Raw genomic sequence first — 22850 nt, 5'->3', positions numbered from 1 at the left:
TATATATATATATATATATATATATATATATATATATATATATATATATATATATATATATATATATATATATATATATATATATATATATATATATATATATATACACACACACACACACACACACTATCATCATTGTGTATTACCCCGCTTACACCTAAGGTTTCACCCTCTCCGCGATTTTCATTTAAGCGTAATTACCAGAACCGACTTTAAATTTCCGCATCTAATTATATAATGCTGGTGAATAATAATTTTTATTAAGCTCATAAAATTCATTGACAAATTGCTGGAATCTATTAATATGATGATCATTTTGAATATAAACATTATGGATTTTGCACAGATTAAAAACGGATCTAATGTAATAATTCTGTTGGTTTACAGTACACAAAGCAAATATTTTATCTTTTGTGCAAAATATGAAGTTTACATTCAAAATATTCCCTGACCTGCAAGGAATCCAGAAATGTCAATTATATTATCCTAACTTAAGTCTGAGGTATTATTTATTACTAAAAATGTAAATATACTGTTTTCTACCAAACATTTCTGTGGTAGGGAGGGAAGGAGGGGGGGGTGGGGGGAGGGTTGGGACCAACCGACCCAGCTGGCGTGGTGGGGTATTTTGATTGACAGATAGTGTCGAGAGGAATATTTTTTTTTTAATTAATTTTAGATATTTGTTTTAGCTCATAAAAGTCATACAAATTACTCGGCCAGAATATAATTTACATTGCTGGAATTCTTACAATATGATGTTCATTGTGAATATAAACATCATGGATTTTGCATTAGACATACAAATTTTAGATCTAATGTAATAATTTGGTTTACACAAAGCAAATATTTTATCTTTTGTGCAAAATATATGAAGTTTACATTCAAAATATTCCCTAACCTGCAACGAATCCAGAAATGTCAATTATATTATCCTAACTTTGGTCTGAGGTATTATTTATTATTATACGTTAAAATCTAGTGTTTTCACCCAAAGATTTCTCAGAGAGGTAGGAGCCAGTGAGCTGGGAAGAGGGGTGGGGGGGGAGTTGAGTCCATTATTTGAATGGACATTAACCTGGCGACTGTATTTCTCTTAAATATTAATTGTGTGTGCATACCATCATAAAATTAAGATGTTATTTTTACTACAACATAGGTATTGTGTCAGAAAAAGTGGAGTTTGGGGGTCGGGCCAGTCTCTATTGGAATTAATCCCATATGTTCTGTTGTTCACTTTAAGCGGTTTTCACTTTCCGCGGTACCCCGTGGGTTCAATTGACCGCGTAAATCGGGGTACTACTGTATATATAGCCTATATATACATACATACAGTCAACCCTCACTTTACACGGTCCCACATTCCGCGTTTCCACGTTTACGCGGTACCCTGCCGGAACCCGGGATGCTCACATTCCATGGTGCGACGGTGCGTGTACCCCTTTACGCGGGTGAAGTATAATTTTTTTATTTAGCTCATAAAATTCATACAAATTATCCGGCCAGAATATAATTTACATTGCTGGAATTCTTACAATTTGATGATCATTGTGAATATAAGCATCATAGATTTTGCATTAGACATACAAATTTTAGATCTAATGCAAGTATTTTGTTTACTCAGAGCAAATATGTTATCTTTTGTGCATAATATATGAAGTGTATATTCAAAATATTCCTGGTCTTGCAAGGAATCCAGCAATGTCATTTATATTATCCTAACTTTAGTCTGAGGTATTATTTATAACTAAAAAGGTAAATATTCTGGTTTCTCCCAAACATTTATCTGGTAGGGAGGGACCGACCGACCATCTGGCGCGGTTGGAAGAGGGGGGAGGCAAGGTGGGGTACTTTGTTTGACAGATAGTGTGTGGAGAATATTTTTTTTTTTTATTAACTGAAGATATTTGTTTTAGCTCATAAAATTCATACAAATTACCCGGCCAGAATATAATTTACATTGCTGGAATTCTAACAGTTTGATGATCATTTTGAATATAAACATCAAAGACTTTGCATTAGACATACAAATTTTACATCTAATGTAAGTATTTTGTTTACTCTTGAGTAAATATGTTATCTTTTGTGCAAAATATATGACATTTATATTCAAAATATTCCTGGTCTTACAAGGAATCCAGCAATGTCAATTATATTATCCTAACTTTAGTTTGAGGTATTATTTATTACTATACCTTAACATCTAGTGGTTTTCCCCCAAAAATTTCTCAGAGAAGGAAGAGCCAGGGAGTGTAGTGTGAGAAGAGGGGGAGGGAGTTGAGTCCATTATTTGAATGGACATTAGCTTGGCGACTGTATTTCTCTATTTCTCTTAAGTATTAATTGTGTGCATGTACCATCATAAAATTAAGATGTTATTTTTACTAGAACATAGGTATTGTGTCGGAAAAAGTGGAGTTTGGGGGTCAGCCGGTCTCTATTTCATTTAATCCCATATGTTATGTTGTTCACTTTACGCGATTCTCACTTTCCGCGGTACCCTGTGGGTTGAATTAACCGCGTAAAGTGAGGGTTCACTGTATATATATATACAGGTTGTACCTCTCTAGTCCGGCATTCTGTGGTCCGGAACGATTTTAGTTTGTCCAATAGGTAGATAGGCAGCTATTTTTTTTTTTTTTTTTACTTATCTGAATTATTATTATTATTACAGGAGTATTAAATTTTTGCCCCTCAGGCCCCAATGTGGGTCAGTGACCTATGCCTGGGTGGGCTAATCCCCATAAAAAAAACAACAACAAAGCCGCGGGAAATTAAGGTTTGTTTACATCCGGCAGTTCGGCTGCTCTCTCTCTCTGCTTGTCTATACAGAGTACAACATTTAACCCTTCAATATATATGAGCAGTAAATAAGTGTTGCTTTCATATTCTTATGTAGAGTAATGACGATATGTTTTCACATGTGCGCACTCTCACTTTTTTACCATTAATGGTTAGCTACTTATATTGTTCCATTTAATAACATTAAATAACATTACAGGTACTTCAAACAACCATATGAATTTTTTTTACATTAATTTTACTACAGCTACAATCAGGGTCTTATTTTCTTCAGTTTTATATGTAGAACCAAACGGTCACTGGTTTTGTAAGCTTTACAAAAACAATGCCGGCAGCCGTCTCGTCTCCTCGTGTGTTTTAATATTCCATGTATTATTAATAAATTGTATTGTTAATTTTGCACACACAAACATAAATTCAATAAAAAAAAATTCAGAAACATTAATTAAAATATATATGAACAGTAAATAAGTGTTCCTTTCATATTCTTATGTAAAGTAATGACGATATGTTTTCACGTGTGCACATGCGCACTTACATACGCGATCTCTCTTTTTTCTTTACCATTATCTTTAGCTACTTCTATTGTTCCGTTTATTAACATTAAATAAGATTACTTAAAACAACCATATAAATTTTACTACAGCTACAATCAAGGTCTTATTTTCCTCAGTTTTATATGTAGAACCAGTCAGTCACTGGTTTTGTAATCAACGAAAACAATGCTGTCTCATTTCCTCGTGTTTTAATATTCTACGTATTATTAATGAATTGTATTGCTAATTTTGCACACACAAACATTAATTCAATCAAAAAGACTTTCAGTAATAAACAATAATGAATCTTTTGTACATAAGAGAAATGACGCTGTTTACAGATTGTGCACGTCGTCTGAACTTTGGTGGGCAGTTCAAACCCGTAGAAATTCGAGTTTCCGCCCTGAAAATTTTTAAATGTGTTGTTTTTTTGTGTTCCATTAGAAAACGTTGAATAAAAGACTCGTGAAATTTGAGAAGCTACTGTACGACATTTAACCCTTCAATATGTCTTTGAAAGAGACCATGAAGCAGAGAAAGTGGTGCTAGTGCTGTCCGGCACCGGACAGGTCCCGAGGTTGCCGGACTAGAGAGGTACAATATATATATATATATATATATATATATATATATATATATATATATATATATATATATATATATATATATATATATATATATATATATATATATATATATATATTTTACTCTGAGTAAATATATTATCTTTTGTGCAAAATATATGACATTTATATTCAAAATATTCCTGGTCTTACAAGAAATCCAGCAATGTCAATTATATTATCCTAACTTTATTGGAGGTATATTTATTATTAAACGTTAAAATCTAGTGTTCACCCAATCATTTCTCAGAGAGGTAGGGCCAGTGAGCTGAAGGGGGGGATTTGAGTCCAATATTTGAATGGACATTAACCTGGCGACTGTATTCTAAATATTAATTGGTGAGCATACCATCATAAAAATTAGATGTTATTTTTACTACAACATAGGTATTGTGTCGAAAGTGAGTTTGGGGGTCAGGCCAGTCTTTGTGAATTAATCCCATATGTTCTGTTGTTAATTTTACGGTACCCTGTGGGTTCACGACAATTGGATCACAGACTAATTGTGGGTACTACTGTATACAAGCATATATAATAAAATTTCATTTAGTGTTTAATTTTCTTTGTTTAAACGACTGTACAGGTAGTCATTTTCTGTTAAACTTATACAGCAAATATAATCCATCAGTTTTCTCCGCATTTTCGAAAATCCGCACCTCAGATCTTATATATATATATATATATATATATATATATATATATATATATATATATATACACACACACACACACACAACACAGGTAGCTCATCAAAAACTGACAACCGATAAACCGAACCTTCAGTTTCGCATGATTGGAGATTTTTCAAATATTTCTTTGTTTATTTAATGCAGATATATGTTTAAGCATCAAAAATTCATACAAATTATCGCCAGAATATAATTTACATTGCTGGAATTTCACAATTTGATGATCATTTTGAATATAAACATCATAGATTTTGCATTAGACATACAATTTAAGAGCTAATGCCATTTTGAGTATATATGTTATCTTTTGTGCAAAATATATGACATTTATATTCAAAATATTCCTGGTCTTTACAGGAATCCAGCAATGTTAATTATATTATCCTACTTTAGTCTGAGGTATTATTAATTACTAAAAGTTAAAATTAGTTTTTTCACCCAATATTTCTCTGGTAGTGGTGGGGGTCGGGGAGGGAGGACCACCGACTCCATCTGGAAGGAAATATATATTTTTTTATTAACTGAAGATATTTGTTTTAGCTCATAAAATTCATACAAATTCACGACAGAATATAATTTACATTGCTGTTATTCTATAATTTGATGATCATTTTGAAATAAAAAATCATAGATTTTATTACATACAAATTTTAGATATAATGTTTACTCTGAGTAAATATATTATCTTGTTGCAAAATATATGACATTTATATTCAAAATATTCCTGGTCTTACAAGGAATCCAGCAATGTCAATTATATTATCCCAACTTTAGTCTTGAGGTATTATTTATTATTAAACGTTAAAATCTAGTGTTTCACCCAATCATTTCAGAGAGGTAGGGGCCAGTGAGCTGGGAAGAGGGGATTTGAGTCCAATATTTGAATGGACATTAACCTGGCGCATCTGATTTCTCCTAAATATTAATTGTGTGAGCATACCATCATAAAATTTAGATGTTATTTTTACTACAACATAGGTATTTGTGGAAAAAGTGGAGTTTGGGGGTCGGGCCAGTCTCTATTGGAATTAATCCCATATGTTCTGTTGTTCACTTTACGGTACCCTGTGGGTTCAATTGACACATCTGACGAATCGAGGTACTACTGTATACAGCATATATAAATTTCATTTAGTGTTTAATTTTCTTTGTTTAAACGACTACAGGTAGTCATTTTCTGTTAAACTTATACAGCAAATATAACCATCAGTTTCCGCATTTTGAAAATCCGGCACCTCAGGTCCCGAGGTTGCCGGATTTTTGATAGGCCACCTGTGTATATATATATATATATATATATATATATATATATATATATATATATATATATATATATATATATATATATATATATATACATACATACATTATTACATACATACATACATAATCGTCTTACTACCACTTAGATCCTTGTCTGAGAATTGCTGTTCGACACCACAACCGATCCAGCCCATATCAACGAACTGATCGCTATAAGAACAACCCAGTCCCAACCATTGTAAAAATTATCAATAACTTGTAATAAATCAGTGTATTCACTCCAGTAAACACTGCTCCTTACACTGTCACTATGTTGAAATGAACTGTAGTTTGGGCTTTTCCCCATCTAGTTATATGTCTTATTTGTGTCACTTATGTTACTTGTATATTATTTGTATTGTGAACCCATTCCCCAAATATGTAACTGTATATTTTCAGCCTTCTGGCTGCTCTTCAATAAACCGTAAATTATTATTATTTATTATATTACATACATACATACATACATATATATACAGTATTACCCCCCCTAACGCGTTTCACTTCACCCGCTTTTTATCATATACTGCCTCGCAGAGCTGAACTTTCACTTAACACGGATTTTTTCCATACGCGTTGAGTGTCCGTACTTATTTTTAGATTTGCCCCACCCTGCCTGACTGCCTGTTTTAGCTCATAAAATTCATACAAATTACGAGAATATAATTTACATTGCTGGAATTCTTATAATTAGTATCATTTTGAATATAAACATCATATTTTTGCATTAGACATACAAATTTTAGATAAAAAATTTTTTCAAATTAACTATGTTATCTTTTTGTGCAAAAATATATGACATTTATATTCAAAATATTCCTTATTCATAGGAATCCAGCAATGTCAATTATATTATCCTAACTTTAGTTTGAGGTATTATTTATTAAAATTTAGTGGTTATCCCCACATCTCCTGGGACGGTTGGTGGGGGTGGGGGGAGGGAGGACCCAACCGATCATCTGTTAGGCTACCCTGTGAAGAATTATTTTTTTTTTATTAACTGAAGATATTTGTTTTAGCTCATAAAATTCATACAAATTATTCGGTCTGAATATAATTTACATTGCTGGAATTCTTATAATTTGATGATCATTTTGAATATAAACATCATATTTTGCATTAGACATACAAATTTTAGATAAAAATTTTTCTCAAATTAACTATGTTATTTTGTGCAAAATATGACATTTATATTCAAAATATTCTGGTCTTACAAGGAATCCAGCAATGTCAATTATATTATCCTAACTTTAATCTGAGGTATTATTTAATACTAAATGTTAAAAATCCTGGAAGGGAGGATTGGTGGGGGTGGGGTTGAGGGTTGGGACTGACCACGCGGTTGGAAGAGGGGGAGGCAAGGTGGGGTACTTTTGATTGACAGATAGTGTTTGAAGATTATTTTTTTTTAATTAACTGAAGATATTTGTTTTAGCTCATAAAAATTCATACAAATTATCTGTCTGAATATAATTTACATTGCTGGAATTCTTATAATTTGATGATCATTTTGAATATAAACATCATATTTTTGCATTAGACATACAAATTTTAGATAAAAATTTTCTCAAATTAACTATGTTATCTTTGTGCAAAATATGACATTTATATTCAAAATATTCCTGGTCTTACAAGGAATCCAGCAATGTCAATTATATTATCCTAACTTTAATCTGAGGTATTATTTAATACTAAATGTTAAAATCCCTGGAAGGGAGGATTGGTGGGGGTGGGTTGAGGGTTGGGACTGACCACGCGTGGAAGAGGGGGGAGGCAAGGTGGGGTACTTAGATTGACAGATAGTGTTGTGAAGATTATTTTTTTTTATTAACTGAAGATATTTGTTTTAGCTCATAAATTCATACAAATTACCCGGTCAGAATATAATTTACATTGCTGAATTCTTATAATTTGGTGATTATTTTGAATAAACATCATATATTTATTAAACATACAAATTTTAGATAAAAAATTTTTCTAGGTAACTATGTTATCTTTTGTGCAAAATATATGACATTTATATTCAAAATATTCCTGGTCTTACAAGGAATCCAGCAATGTCAATTGTATTATCCTAACTTTAGTTTGAGGTATTATTTATTAAAATTTAGTGGTTTTCCAAAAATTTCTGAGAGGGAAGAGCCAGTGAGTGTAGTGAGAGAGGAGGGAGTTGAGTCCATTATTTGAATGGACATTAACTTGGCGACTGTATTTCTCTTAAGTATTAATTGTGTGCATGTACCATCATAAAATTAAGATTTTATTTTTACTACAACATAGGTATGTGCCTTCAAAAGTGGAGTTTGGGGTCAGGCCGGGTTTCTATTGGAATTAATCCCATATGTTCTGTTGTTCACTTAACGCGATTTCACTTGACCCATGACCCTCTGGGTTCAATGATCACAGCGTGGGTACACTGTATGTATATATATATATATATATATATATATATATATATATATATATATATATATATATATATATATATATATATATATATATATATATATATATATATATATATACAGATCTCAACTTTAGTTTCAGAACTGATTACAAAACATGTTGAGTCGGTTCAGAAGAAATTCAAGCAATCCCAATTTCTTGTTCAAGCAAATTTCAACCGAGGCGTCAAGCAATCCAGGTCACTGTATATATATATATATATATATATATATATATATATATATATATATATATATATATATATATATATATATATATATATATATATATATATATATATATATATATATATATATGTCTTGAATAAAGACCTAAAGCTAAGGTGTCTGTTGTTCTTTTCCCTGCAGATTTTATCAAGATATATATATATATATATATATAATATATATATATATATATATATATATATATATATATATATATATATATATATATATATATATATATATATATATATATATATATATATATATATATATATATTAAAGATCATTAATCTATTGTTAACTTATATTTCGTTAACTAACTGTCTTCCATATGATCTTCAATTGTTAATTCTAATTCCTTACAAACCCATCAAAACATGTTTTGCACTGACCGGCAACCAGCTTTAGTATCAGTCCGCCAATACACTAATCGCCTGGGCTTAAATTTACCATTTTTAGAAATATCAAAGTTTATACTATTCAATAATTTTAAAAGTTTAATATTCAATTTTGATATTTTAACAGTTATTGAACATAATTGCAGTAAAGTGATTAGTTTAATGCGCTGCATCCAGCCTCTAACACAGCAAACAGGCATTAGTCTCTCTGTTTTGGAGGTAAACATCTTGCTTGAGACTTTTCACTTCAATCAAAACTTTTTCTGTGCTTCCAAGTTAAAATTAAGGGTCATTTTGAAATATATTTACAGTGATAATATATACGGTGCAGTGTTGATTTAAAGAAAATAATCTTGAAATACACCCAAGAGTAACCAAAATTTATTATGAATGTGCTGCTGGGGACTCTCTCTCCACCCTGTAATGCCTTCTTCTTCTTCCTTTCTCCACCCCCTATCTCACCCCATCATCATCATCATCATCCAGAGCCTTTCTACATACACACACCTCAAAGTAAGTTGAAACCCTTTTCACCATTTTTGTTGGACCCTAGGTACTATGAGTTAAACCACTACCCAAAACCCATTGTCAATGGTTTCAAGTTAACGAACTTTTCGGGCAATCTAACCCACCTTCTGAACGATTGAGTATATATATATATATATATATATATATATATATATATATATATATATATATATATATATATATATATACACAGCTAGACCCCGACTTACGACTACATGGACTTACGTCCATTGGTACTTACGACCTGCTTTGACCGTACGTCCGTCGGGACATACGACCGCGGCAGTCGTGACCAAAAATATTTTCAAATGACGCGCACATATTCTATACCGAAACGTTTCCGTCCGGGGCGAGTGGGTGGCGTATCTCGGGTCGCCTCGTGGGTACACTCACTCAGTGGAGCGCTTTGTTTGTGTTTGGCTATCGTATCCTATACTGATCGCGCTGTGAACTTTCGTTATTATCGTATTTAATTGACTTTATAATGACTGGAAAGTGTAAAAGTGAGAGTGCTGGTGGTACTCCAAGGAAAAGGAGACAGGCAATTACTTTTGAGATGAAAATGAAGATAATAACAGAGCATGAGAATGGAACAACAGCAGCAACAATCTCACGCGACCTAGGTTTCTCACACTCGACTATATCCACTATTCTGAAGGACAAGGAACGTATTCGTGAAGTAGTGAAAGGAACAACACCTATAAAGGGAACTATAATATCAAAGGGAAGACAAGGTCCTATTCACGATATGGAAAAATTATTGGTGATATGGATAGAAGACCAGATACAGAAGCGTGTACCCTTAAGCGTTCTAACCATACAGGCTAAAGCAAGAAGCCTGTTCCAAAGCCTGAAGGAGCAGGCAGGAGATGAATGTGATCAAACCTTTACAGGAAGTCATGGGTGGTGTGATAGATTTAAAAAACGCTACAGTCTACACAATATTAAGGTGAGTGGAGAGGCAGCTAGTGCCGATGTTGGTGCTGCCGAAGCTTTTAAGGAGGAGTTAGATGATGTGATTGTGGAAGGGAATTATTTGCCTGAGCAAATATTCAATGTGGATGAGGCTGGATTAATGTGGAAGCGCATGCCTGAGCGGACATACATCCACAAAGAGGCGAAAACAATGCCCGGATTCAAGGCATTCAAGGACAGAATTACACTTCTGGTGGGGGGGGGGGAATGTTGCTGGTTTCAAGCTAAAGCCCTTCATGATCAATCATTCAGAGAACCCCAGGGCTTTTAAACATGTCATCAAGCACACACTGCCAGTATTTTATCGCAGTAATAAGAGAGCCTGGATAACCCTAGTACTGTTTGAGGATTGGTTCACGACTTGTTTCATTCCATGAGCCAAGATGTATTGTCTGCAACAACAGATTCCATTCAAGATTTTACTGATTTTGGATAATGCTCCGGGACACCCACCACACCTGGATGACATGCACCCTGATGTTAAGGTAGTGTACATTCCATTTAACACTACCTCTATCATCCAACCCATCAAGGTGCTATTGCTGCCTTTAAAGCGTATTATTTACGCACGACCTTCGCTCAGGCTGTTGCTGCTACTGAAGGTGAGAAAACGCTCAGACAGTTTTGGAAGGAGTACAACATTTTGTCATGTATAAAGAACATTAGTGCAGCATGGGATCAGGTTACAAAACATTGCATGAATGGAATATGGAAGAAAATCGTGAAAAGATATGTGCACAGTTTCAAAGGATTTAATGAAAATGAAGTTATTTAAGATATTAGTAACAATATAGTGGAGTTAGGTAAACAGCTGGAGTTAGAAATTGATACTGAAGATGTTGGACAGTTGGTTGAAAGTGTAGCAAAAGAGCTCAGTAACGAGGATTTTATTGAACTAGATGCACAGAAAATTGCAGAGGAAGATGAGAGACAAAATGTAGAAGAAGAACCTGCACCCCCCAAAAAGTTTTCAGTGAAACAAATGGCAGAGGCATTTGCTACAATTAATAAAGCAATGCGAATGTTTGATGGCATGAATCAAAATTATGAGCGTTATGCCAAAGTTGACAGAACGATCCAAGATGCACTTGCTTGCTACAGAGAAATTTATAATGAAAAGAAAAAGCAAACTGTGCATTCTAAATTTGACATCTATTTCAAGAAGTACCCCAGTGCTGTCTCCTCACGCCCCACCAGTGCTGCCTCTTCACTCCCTCAAGATGAACCAATACCTTCAACCAGCAAGTTTTCACAGCACATAAACCTGTCTGAAGGAAGCGACATTGATGACCCACCCAGCCCTGTCTCCTTTTCTGCTTCTTCCAATTAATATAGTCTCCATGTATCCTGTAAATAGAAAATTATGGGGGCCCCGTGTGCATTCAGCTGACTACATTTAAGGTAAGTGCTCAGTCACACTGTATCCATTCCTCATTATTTATTACTTTTACTGTACTGTATCCATTCCTCATTATTTACTACGTTTAGTGTACTGTATTTCATTGTAGATTTTTAATTTTTTTATTTTTATTTTTTTTATCTATGTTGGACTTGACCTGGATTTGGGTCCCCAACCCGTCGTAAGTCGGGGTCTAACTGTGTGTGTGTGTGTGTGTGTGTGTATATATATATATATATATATATATATATATATATATATATATATATATATATATATATATATATATATATATATATATATATATATATATATATATATATATATATATATGTGTATGTGTATGTGTATATGTATGTAGCATATGTATGTATATGTATGTGTATATGTATATGTATATATATATATATATATATATATATATATATATATATATATATATATATATATATATATATATATATATATATATATATATATATATATATATATATATATATATATATATATATATATATATATACACCCCCGACTTATGGCGGGTTTGGGGACTAATCCCGGGTCGTAAGTCCGACATAGATAAATTTTTTTTTTTTTTTTTTAAATAAATAATCTACAATGAAATAGAGTACAGTAAAAGTAATGAATAATGAGGAATGGATACAGTACAGTGAAAGTAATAAATAATAAGGAATGGTTACAGTGTGACTGAGCACTTACCTTTAATGTAGTCAGCTGAATGCACATGGGGCCCCCATAATTTTCTAATTATACATGGAGACTACATTAACTGGAAACGTTTCGGCATAGAAAATGCGTGTCATTTGAAAAATTTTTAATCTGCAGGTCAAGTCCTGACGGTCGAAGTCAGGTCAAGTCGGGTTCGTCTCATATATATATATATATATATTTCATTAGCCCAATAAAGCATGCGGACTTACATACAATCAACACCTCAACCCGCCAGGATCAAACCCACGGCCCACAAGCCTATGATTGTGACTGAACGCTAACCGCTGACCACCAGGATACAAAAGCAGTCCTAGACTTTGTTATATTTCACACAGCCTGTTCAACGAGGTTATGGCGCCAGAACCTCTAATGGGACCACACCTGACACGAGGTGGTCAGAGTAACGCTTACTAAATATATATATATATATATATATATATATATATATATATATATATATATATATATATATATATATATATATATATATACAGTATATATATATGTATATATATATATATATATATATATATATATATATAAATATATACATATACTGTATGTATGTATGCATATATAATATATATATATATATATATATATATATATATATATATATATATATATATATATATATATATATATATATATATATACACCATAATTCTCATATAATTTAGGTTCATTTGGTACCAGGTTAATAAAATATTATCCTAAAAGATTCAGCTTTCCTGAAAAAAAGAATCCCACACTCAACACCAAGAGTCATTTGTTTACAATGGGCAACAGTTAGTAAATTAGTACAGTAAAGTACAGTCATGTATTTCTCATCACTTCCTTTTATTTTCAAGTCATATTACAAATTTCATACAGTATTGTAATTTTTCTCTATTACTGAAGATGTTATATTAATCATGATGAACCATAAACCATAAGAGGCCAATCATAGAAGAACATAATACTGAATCAATAAAAAAATAAACCTGACGAATGCAGCAACACCTGATCATCCCCAGCCTGCTTAGTAGTAGTTTATTGACAAAAGTATAAATACCTGGTAAATATATACAAAGAATTCAAAATACATTTGTCCAAAAAAATATTTTAAATCAAAACATAATGTGTAAGGGGCAATTTCAAACTTAACTATAGATTCCTAATACCTCATGTAGTACAGTCAGCCAAAGATGCACCGACCCCATCCTGGTTCTCATGCTCGCAATTTTACCTGGCAATACTTGAAGGAAGGAAGGCTGTATGTAATGGGGATTGTGATTGGTGGATTTATTTTTGGCTGTATCACTGTCAGGATAAATATTAAACAATCTAAAAGTAGCATTTTTACAATAATAAATTATTCATCGTTATTTAAGATCATGACTAGTTCCAAATATTCGTATATTTGCTTAAATAATGAAGAAATTATATCAATGAATTGGAACGCAACTACAACTAGGGCTGCCACGAGATCCTCACATGAGATTTCAAGAATATACAGTATGTTCCACATTTAATCTTGAGTGTTTCATGAAGGAATTAATTGTCTTTACAAGGTGAGCATTACATAATATATTTTGACGTAAGTTAGTGTGTGTGAGTGTGTGTGTAAATAAATTACATTCGTAATTATTACAATTATAACACAAATTATATGTGAAATGTGTGCCATTTGGAAAATGAAGTATCCTAGTGGCAGCTGATGTATGGAGTTTAATATCTGGTTCCCCTTTGTCGAACTAAAAATCGACAATTGTTCAGCAAATGACTCTGTACTCATCGTTAGGTAACAACATTTTCAATAGCTACCTATCTTATTTATGACGTCGGCATCAGGTTTTACGCCCACCAATCACATATCACTTGGCATGGTCTAATCAACCAATAAGAGCTTGACCGAAGTGTTGTTGTGAATACGGGATCAACAGTAGGCATTACTTCTGTCACCATGAACACGACGCAACAGCACTTATCTACTCGCGGCCAAATAATCGCCCTCCGAGAAGAAGGCCTTACGGTGTGTTCCGACTTCAACTGTGAAGAGGTGGATCAGGAGATATGCCAAAACAGGTATTTTAACTGATTTGGGTATGTGTGAAAATTTCAGATTAAACCGGGATATAAACAATACCTAAGATATTAATTTTTATATAAATGATATAATAATGCAAATATTATAATATAAATGTTATGTTTTTTAGTTAAAGGTTATGAGTGTATGCCATAGTGTTAATTCCATATCAGGTTATGACACAGGAGATCCAAAAACAATATTGTGTCTATTTTCAGAAAGAAGACCACGCCCCCGACTGATTACTATGGATGAGGATGCCGCCATAATAGTAGCAATCCGAAACAACCCGTTCTCCAACTATGTCGCCATCAGAGAGGCGCTACGCTTAGACGTCTGTGCACAGACTGTCAGGTCACATTTGGATGAGGCGGGCATTCAACACAGAGTCCCTGCCATAAAGGAGTGGCTAACTGAACAACACCGCACTGGTCGCCTCCAGTTTGCCCAGCAATATGTGGGGGAGGACTTGGAGTTTTCGTCGCGAGTAGTCTTCACGCATGAGAAGACTTTTGCCAGTCCTAACCACGGTAAAATTCATTTGTGGCGGCCAAATCGCACGAGGTAAGTAAACTTAACATATTAACAAGTCCATAATGATTAAAATAAGATTTAGACCGTATTTGTCAATATAGCCTTAAAACATTGAACAGCTCAATATACATTTTCAAATAAAAGTCTTTAAGATTATCGCATTACATAAAAAAAAATAAAGTATTATACTACAAACTTAATATAAGATGTAATACAGGTTGTACCTCTCTAGTCCGGCATTCTGTGGTCCGGAAACTCCCATGGTCCGGAACTATTTTAGTTTGTCCAATAGGTAGATAGGCAGCTTTTTTATTTTTTATTTTTATTTTTTTATTTTTATTTTTTTTTAACTTATCTGAATTATTATTATTACAGGAGTACTAAATGTTCGCCCCTCAGGCCCCAATGTGGGTCAGAGACCTATGCCCGGGTGGGCTAATCCCCGTAAAAAAAACAACAAAGCCGCGGGAAATTAAGGTTTGTTTACATCCGGCAGTTCGGCTCTCTCTCCGTTTGTCTATACAGAGTACAACATTTAACCCTTCAATATATATGAGCAGTAAATAAGTGTTGCTTTCATATTCTTATGTAGAGTAATGACGATATGTTTACACATGTGCACACTTACATACGCGCAGTCTCACTTTTTTCTTTACCATTAATGGTTAGCTACTTATATTGTTCCATTTATTAACATTAAATAACATTATTTCAAACAACCATATTAATTTTTTTACATTAATTTTACTACAGCTACAATCAGGGTCTTATTTTCTTCAGTATTATATGTAGAACCAATCAGTCACTGGTTTTGTAAGCATTAACGAAAACAATGCCGGCAGCCGTCTCTTCTCCTTGTGAATCAACCTATGGAATGGAGGGTTAAATTGACCTTCAATGCCTATTATTTGAGATGCAAGTTCAAACAATTAATTGAGTTTACAGAAGGTGAAAATAGTCCCACTGTAAGGTAATTTTGGCATGCCTACCACATCATGAAAGCTATTGACAATCTGTCCGAGGTATGGCAGGAAGTGAAATCAACCAATATGAAACGTGTTCAGCATAAAAGCTGACCAGAAAGTATTGGTGATTTCAATGAATTTGACCAGCCAATAAACAAAGTTCATGAAATGATTGCTGTATTGGCACATCAAGCTGGGTTAAATGAAGTAGAAGTAGAACATGTATTGGAGTTACTTGAATAATATGAAGAACCCATAATTCATATAACAATTACAGTATTATCAAATAGTAGTCAATAGAAATGTTTCTATTAAATTTTAACTAAAATTAGTTGTGATTTTTTTTTAAACTAAATGGCATATGGCTGTCCTTTAATGGCAAACATTACAAATCCATTGGCGCGTTGTTCAGCGGCCACATCAAGAGAGGATCCCGAAAAAATATATAATATTAATGCCTTGGCAGCTGCACCATTGTATAGTCTTTGCAACTGCTTGTCTAGCTTCTTAAAATGGTGTTGGCGAGTCTCTGGCGCCTGGTTCTGACGTAACTTTGTATTCATCTGAAATTGACAGACATGAGGAATGAGACACTGTTATATATCTTAATGAGCATGGAATAGAATGAAAACAAGGAAAAGGAAAAATATTAATCAAAAAGAGGTAAATGTGTTCAAAAAGGAGGAAAGTTTAATTACATAATTAAGATAAATGGTAAATTATTGGCGTAACCTGTCTACATTGGTGTGACGGGAAGGAAAAAGTGTAAAGTAGAAATGAGCGAGGAAAACTAGATTTACTTCACACACACAGATGAAGGGATAATAAACACGCACACACACACACACATCCCTACTGCTGTCCAATGTCACATCTTTATGCAACAAGGTGGAGGAGGTCAGTGTCACAGTGAAGTCAGTTGGGACAGGTATTGTGGCGATTACCGAGGCGTGGCAAATTGTTCCTGAGATCTGTGCCATAGAGAACTATGAGTTATTTCACCACCTTAGAAAGGACAGGAGAGGTGGTGGTGTAGTTCTGTACTGTCGCAGTGACCTCAAACCATCACCCCTAGGTGTTAGTGTACCTGAAGATGTAGAAGCCTTGTGGGTTCAGGTCACTCCCACCTCCCACCCTCGCCAGCTTGCCTCCCTCATTGTCTGTGTATGCTATCATCCCCCCCGCGCACCAACCGCCAATGTACTAATTACTCATATTATAGACACTGCTGACTCCCTGAGATCCAGATTTCCATGTGCTAAACTAGTGATATGCGGTGACTTCAATGAGTTAGACATCAGTGACATCACCCAACACCTCCACCTTACACAAATAGTAGACTTTCCCACACATGGTAATGCCACCCTTGACCTCATTATGACTGATCTCGGTAACCACTACCTTCCCACCCCAGCCGCTGCCTCCCATGGGACGCAGCCCCCACCTGTCCCTGCTGTGGTCACCTACCCCCACCCTCTCACCACCGCCAGTTGCCACCAGAACTTACCGACCCACCCCCGACTCTGCTATGCGGCGTTTTGGACAATGGATAACCCGGTATCCCTGGACTGAAGTGATCACGGTAGACGATGTGCAGAACAAATGGGACAATTACCTGGACACTATCACCAAAGCCTACCACCACTTCTTTCCAGCCAAAAAACTGAGGATCCACCCCGATGATGTACCGTGGATTACGCCCCACATAAAAAGACTTATTGAGCAGCGCAACAAGGCATACTACACCAACAACCGCCTGTACAAAAGTCTACGTAACCAGGTCATCAGGGAAATCAAGTCTGCCAAGAAGACTTATTATCTCAGGAAAGTGCACGGCCTCAAGGAAGTTGGCATCGGTCAGTGGTACTCCAAGGTAAAAGATCTCTGTGGTCTCAACCGTCAGTCTCACACACTTCCTTTCATCTCACATTTACCTAGTGAGGAGGCAGCTGAGATAATTAATAACCATTTTGCTACCATATGTCATACCCTACCCAGTCTTGACCTCACTCTCCTCCCAGCTTACTTACCTTCCCCTCCCCCCCTCCCAGTGTCCAACCATATGAAATCACCAACAAACTCCTGAAATTTAAATCCAAACGCTCCACGACCCCAATTGACCTCCCAATCAAAATATACAAGGAGTTTGCAGTCGAACTTGCCACCCCCCTCTGTTCTATTATTAATGCATCCCTCACACAAAGCAAATGCCCTAATGAATGGAAACCCGCATTTATCACCCCCATCCCCAAGGTTACCACCCCACAGTCCCCTAACGACCTCAGGCCAGTTGCCATTACCCCCATACCCAGTCTACTTTGCGAGGACTTTGTTTTTGAGTGGGCATTTGCCAGTATCTATCAGTCAATTGATTCACAGCAATTTGGCAATATGAGGACCTCCTCTACATCACACTGCTTGGTGAGCTTTCTGGATTTTCTGCACAAAAACTTGCAGAAATGTAAGACATCACTGGCCGTTGCCCTTGTGGACTTCAGGAAGGCCTTTGACCTTGTTGATCACTGCACTGTTATCAACAAGGCTATTGCACTAGGGCTGCCCACCAACCTGGTCTCATGGCTCACTGATTTCTTGAGTGGACGTCGCCAAGCAGTGAGGTATCAGGGCTTGGTCTCTACATTCCAACACCTCACCTGCGGTGTTCCCCAGGGGACCAAGATGGGACCACTGTGCTTCATCATCCTGATCAACGACGCTCTATCGGACACTCCTCACAGGTGGAAGTACGTGGATGACTGCACTGTGGGGGTTTCAGTGGACAACACCGCACCAGACTACTCATCGCTCCAAGGCACCCTGGACAGGCTACAGGCATGGACTACGGAGAACAAGGTCACCATCAACCACACCAAAACCGTAGTCATGCACATCAATACCGCCACCACTCCAGTGCAAGCCCCAGCAGTCACAGTGGGTGCCCATCCTCTCCAGCTGGTGCAGTCTGCCAAACTCCTGGGTGTAACTATAGACAACAAACTTGACTGGAAGGCCCATGTAAATAACACAGTCAAGGCAGCCTCGTACCGTCTCTACATGCTACGAAGACTTAGGTCACTTGGGACACCCACGCCAGAGCTGAGGACCATCTACAATGCCTTTATTCTCCCCAAACTAACGTATGCGTCACCAGCCTGGTCGTCTTCTCTCAACTCCACCCAACAACGTCAGCTAGAGAAGGTACAGAAAAGGGCCTGCAGAATCATGCTCGGCGCAGAATACTCCGGCTACACCAACGCTCTCTCCACCCTGGAAATGCCATCCCTCAGTGACCTCCACCACCAAGCACTGGAAAGGTTTGGCCGTGGACTACTGCACCACCCTCGCCATCGCCACCTCCTGCCACCTGCAGCCCCCCACCCAACTCGCGCAGTCCGCCACTACAACAAAATTCAGCCCATAAGAGCCCGCACCGATAGATATAAGAACAGCACCATCCCATCTATTGTTAAAATAATAAACAACTCCTGATTTATGTACTGTACAGCCCTGTAAATGTATTCAATGCATATTATATCATTATGTCTAAATCAAATGTAAGTCTGTATTTTTTCAGCCACCGGCTGCAACTCTATTAATAAACCGTTTATTATTATTATCATTATTATTATTATTATTATTATTATAAACTCAAATCCATAACCATTACATATAGTGCACTTCAATGCTGATAAATGATCCATGACTAACCTGCATGTGAACATAGGTAAAGTCTACATTCATGGAGACTTCAGCTGCTTTCAGAGATAGCTCCTTGTTGCAAGACAGAACCTCCAAATGAGACACTTTCTTGCCAATAAGTGACATCACATCACCATAGTTCTCTAAACAGGAAGTTGTTGTCAGAAATGCCACACGTAAAGTCTCTGCATGCTGAAAATTAATGGCACGTAATAATATATTATGTCAAATCCATGGGTGGTGGGTGCTGGGCATGTTTTCCTTAAGGCTAAAGTACCGGAGTCTGTAAATGCAGTCCTAATTAAGTTAGAAACTCAATTTCTTCACTATAATAATCCAGAATAGTTTATCTAAAAGTTTGGTTAAATAAATATATTTAAAAATAAAAAAATCTACAGATACAGACATGAATGAAGCTGTATGTTACAGCAAAGACTGGTATTTTCCACTCCCATGGAGGTGTGGGGGATTAGTGGTCTCATATTACTGACCTCCTGATGTAATGTCAGGTCACCCTTTCTTGGGTGGGGGATTAGTGGGTTTCATGACCTGAAGATTATGGGGAAACTTTCGTTGTGGCCCTCGACATCTCCAAAGCATTTGACAGGGTATGGCACAAATCTTTGTTTTCTAAACTTCCCTCTTATGGTTTCTCTCCCCCACTTTGTTCTCTAATTTCTAGCTTCCTTGAGAACCGACCCCTGGCAGTTGTTGTCAAGGGATTGATCTCTCGCTCTTTCTCTCCCAATAGTGGTGTACCACAGGGTTCTGTTCTTTTACCTACTCTCTTCCTTCTTTTTATCAATGATTTACTTCACACTACAACTAATTCTATCCATTCTTACGCTGATGATTCTACTCTTCACTATTCTTCACATTTTCCCCTTCCTCCTAACTCTCAAACTAGATCTGTTTCTAGAGCTGATATCATTTCATCTATCAATGTGGATCTGTGCAGCATCTGCGAATGGGTAGGTAGAAAATTGGTTAAATTCAATAATAATAAAACTCAATATTTACCAATTACACTTTCCAAATTAGATGATCTCCCACCAATCACATTTCAGGATGCAATCATTCTGCCAAGTTCTAAAATAGATATGCTAGGCCTCACCATTTCCTCTAATATGTCATAGAAGTCACGCATCCACAACATTGCTAAAGCTGTCTCCTGAAAGCTGGGAATGCTGTACAGATGCCAAAGCTACTTCACTCCAGAGCAGTTGCTTCAAGTTTATAAGGATTCATTCGTCCTAACTTGGAGTACTGCTCTCATATCTGGGATGGCTCTTCTTCTGTCCAATTGTTAGATAGGGTGGAATCAAAGGCATTTTGTCTTAATGACTCTTCTCCTTTAGTTGATAATCTTTCTACCCTTTCTCTTCGCTGCAATGTTGCATCACTCTCTCTTTTACAGGTACTTTAACGGGCAATGTTCGGTGGATTTGGCATCCTGTGTACCGTGTTTCCATACCCATACAATCTGTCTAACTTTAAAAAGCTGGTTTTCCATGCCGGAAAATCAGCATTGTGGTGTTGATTAATATAATCATTCTTTCTATTTTTAATTTCATTTTACTCTTATTTTTTTGCTCCCCTAGGCCCCATTGTGGGTCGATGACCTGTGTCCAGGTGGGCTATTCACAGTAAAAAAAAAGAAGATAAATGTTAGTATAAATGAGGAAAGTTATATCCCTTCAACATTAAGTAACAGAACATTTTAAAATATGGAGTGAGAAAGCAGAAAGGTGTGGGTATTTAGAGAGATGGAGTGGAAATGAGTGTTGCTAAGCACTCATCAACAGCTGATATTTAACTCACTCCCATGCAGTCACACACATGCAGTCACTGCATCCTTGACCACTGTATGGTCGAGACCTACTCAGGCGCTGCTCCTGCTGAGCAGCGGCCCCCCTTGGCCAATGTTCGGCCCATTCCCCAAATCCCTCTCCCCGACCCATCCTCACCACTGGGATATCAACATAATCAAAAGTGAAAATTTTGTTTCGAAAAGAAGTGAGATCAGTGTTGAACAGTGATGAACAGTGTTTAAGCCAGTGAATTCAGCACTAGACAGTACCAGTGAGAGCCGTTACCCACCAGTGGGATAAGCACCCCTGGGAACTGACTGCCGTCTTCTGACCAGGAGGTGCTAATCAGTCCACCTTGGTAACAACAGAGGGCCAGCCGGCTATGCACCTGACTACGAGATAACACAACACCACCCAGCAGGGCGAGGTACTATGACACCACCCAACACTACCTGGTGTCCCCATGACCAGGTGAGGTCCTTCATTTCAACAACCGAGGATGAGTTACTACACCACATGAACACCACACCACCTGATGTCTCCATGACCACGTTAGGTCCTTCATATCAACACCTGAGGACGAATTAATACACCACGTGAACACCACACCACCTGGTGTCTCCATGAACAGCCCAGACCCTCTGGCCATCAACTGTATACAATAATAATTTGTATGTTCAATCAGTGTTCCTTCTCCTTTCAGTAATGAAAGCTTTTGTTAAAAGACCCACCCACCCCATGTCTTTGTATGTAATAAGTCATTTTTGTTCAATGAATATTTTCAGCCTTTGGGCTGCCGACTTTTTCAATAAACCGTTAATTATTACTATTATACAAATTTGTCATACAATAAGACCCTCACTCCTCATGCTTGCTGTCTTAATTCCCATATGTGTGTGTGTGTGTGTTTGGCTGAAGAGTGTGGGAGTCAAACCTTTGTGGGGGGTGAGGGGGGAGGGTCGTGCAGTCAGTTTTCTCCCCCCCCCTTTCACTCAAGCATGGCTATTGAAGACCCTCACTCCTCATGCTTGCTGTCTTAATTCCCATATGTGTGTGTGTGTGTGTTTGGCTGAAGAGTGTGGGAGTCAAACCTTTGTGGGGGGTGAGGGGGGAGGGT

General features: G+C 36.2%; 1 protein-coding gene across 1 annotated transcript in view; it reads right to left on the bottom strand.

Annotated features, from left to right (window-relative positions):
* Positions 1-16570: 16570 nt before the first annotated feature.
* Positions 16571-22850, bottom strand: part of LOC121880311 (RNA exonuclease 1-like) — a gene marked incomplete in the record, with an annotated part of 136744 nt that continues 130464 nt past the window's right edge. The window contains 2 exon segments of the mRNA XM_042387471.1: positions 16571-16786; positions 19932-20114. Of these exon segments, the coding sequence (XP_042243405.1) occupies positions 16574-16786; positions 19932-20114 (396 nt within the window).

This window comes from Homarus americanus, unplaced genomic scaffold (genome assembly GCF_018991925.1).
Source record: "Homarus americanus isolate GMGI-L3 unplaced genomic scaffold, GMGI_Hamer_2.0 scaffold20930, whole genome shotgun sequence".
In the NCBI taxonomy this organism is placed as follows: Eukaryota; Metazoa; Arthropoda; class Malacostraca; order Decapoda; family Nephropidae; genus Homarus; species Homarus americanus.
This window is presented reverse-complemented; position numbering and strand designations above follow the sequence as displayed.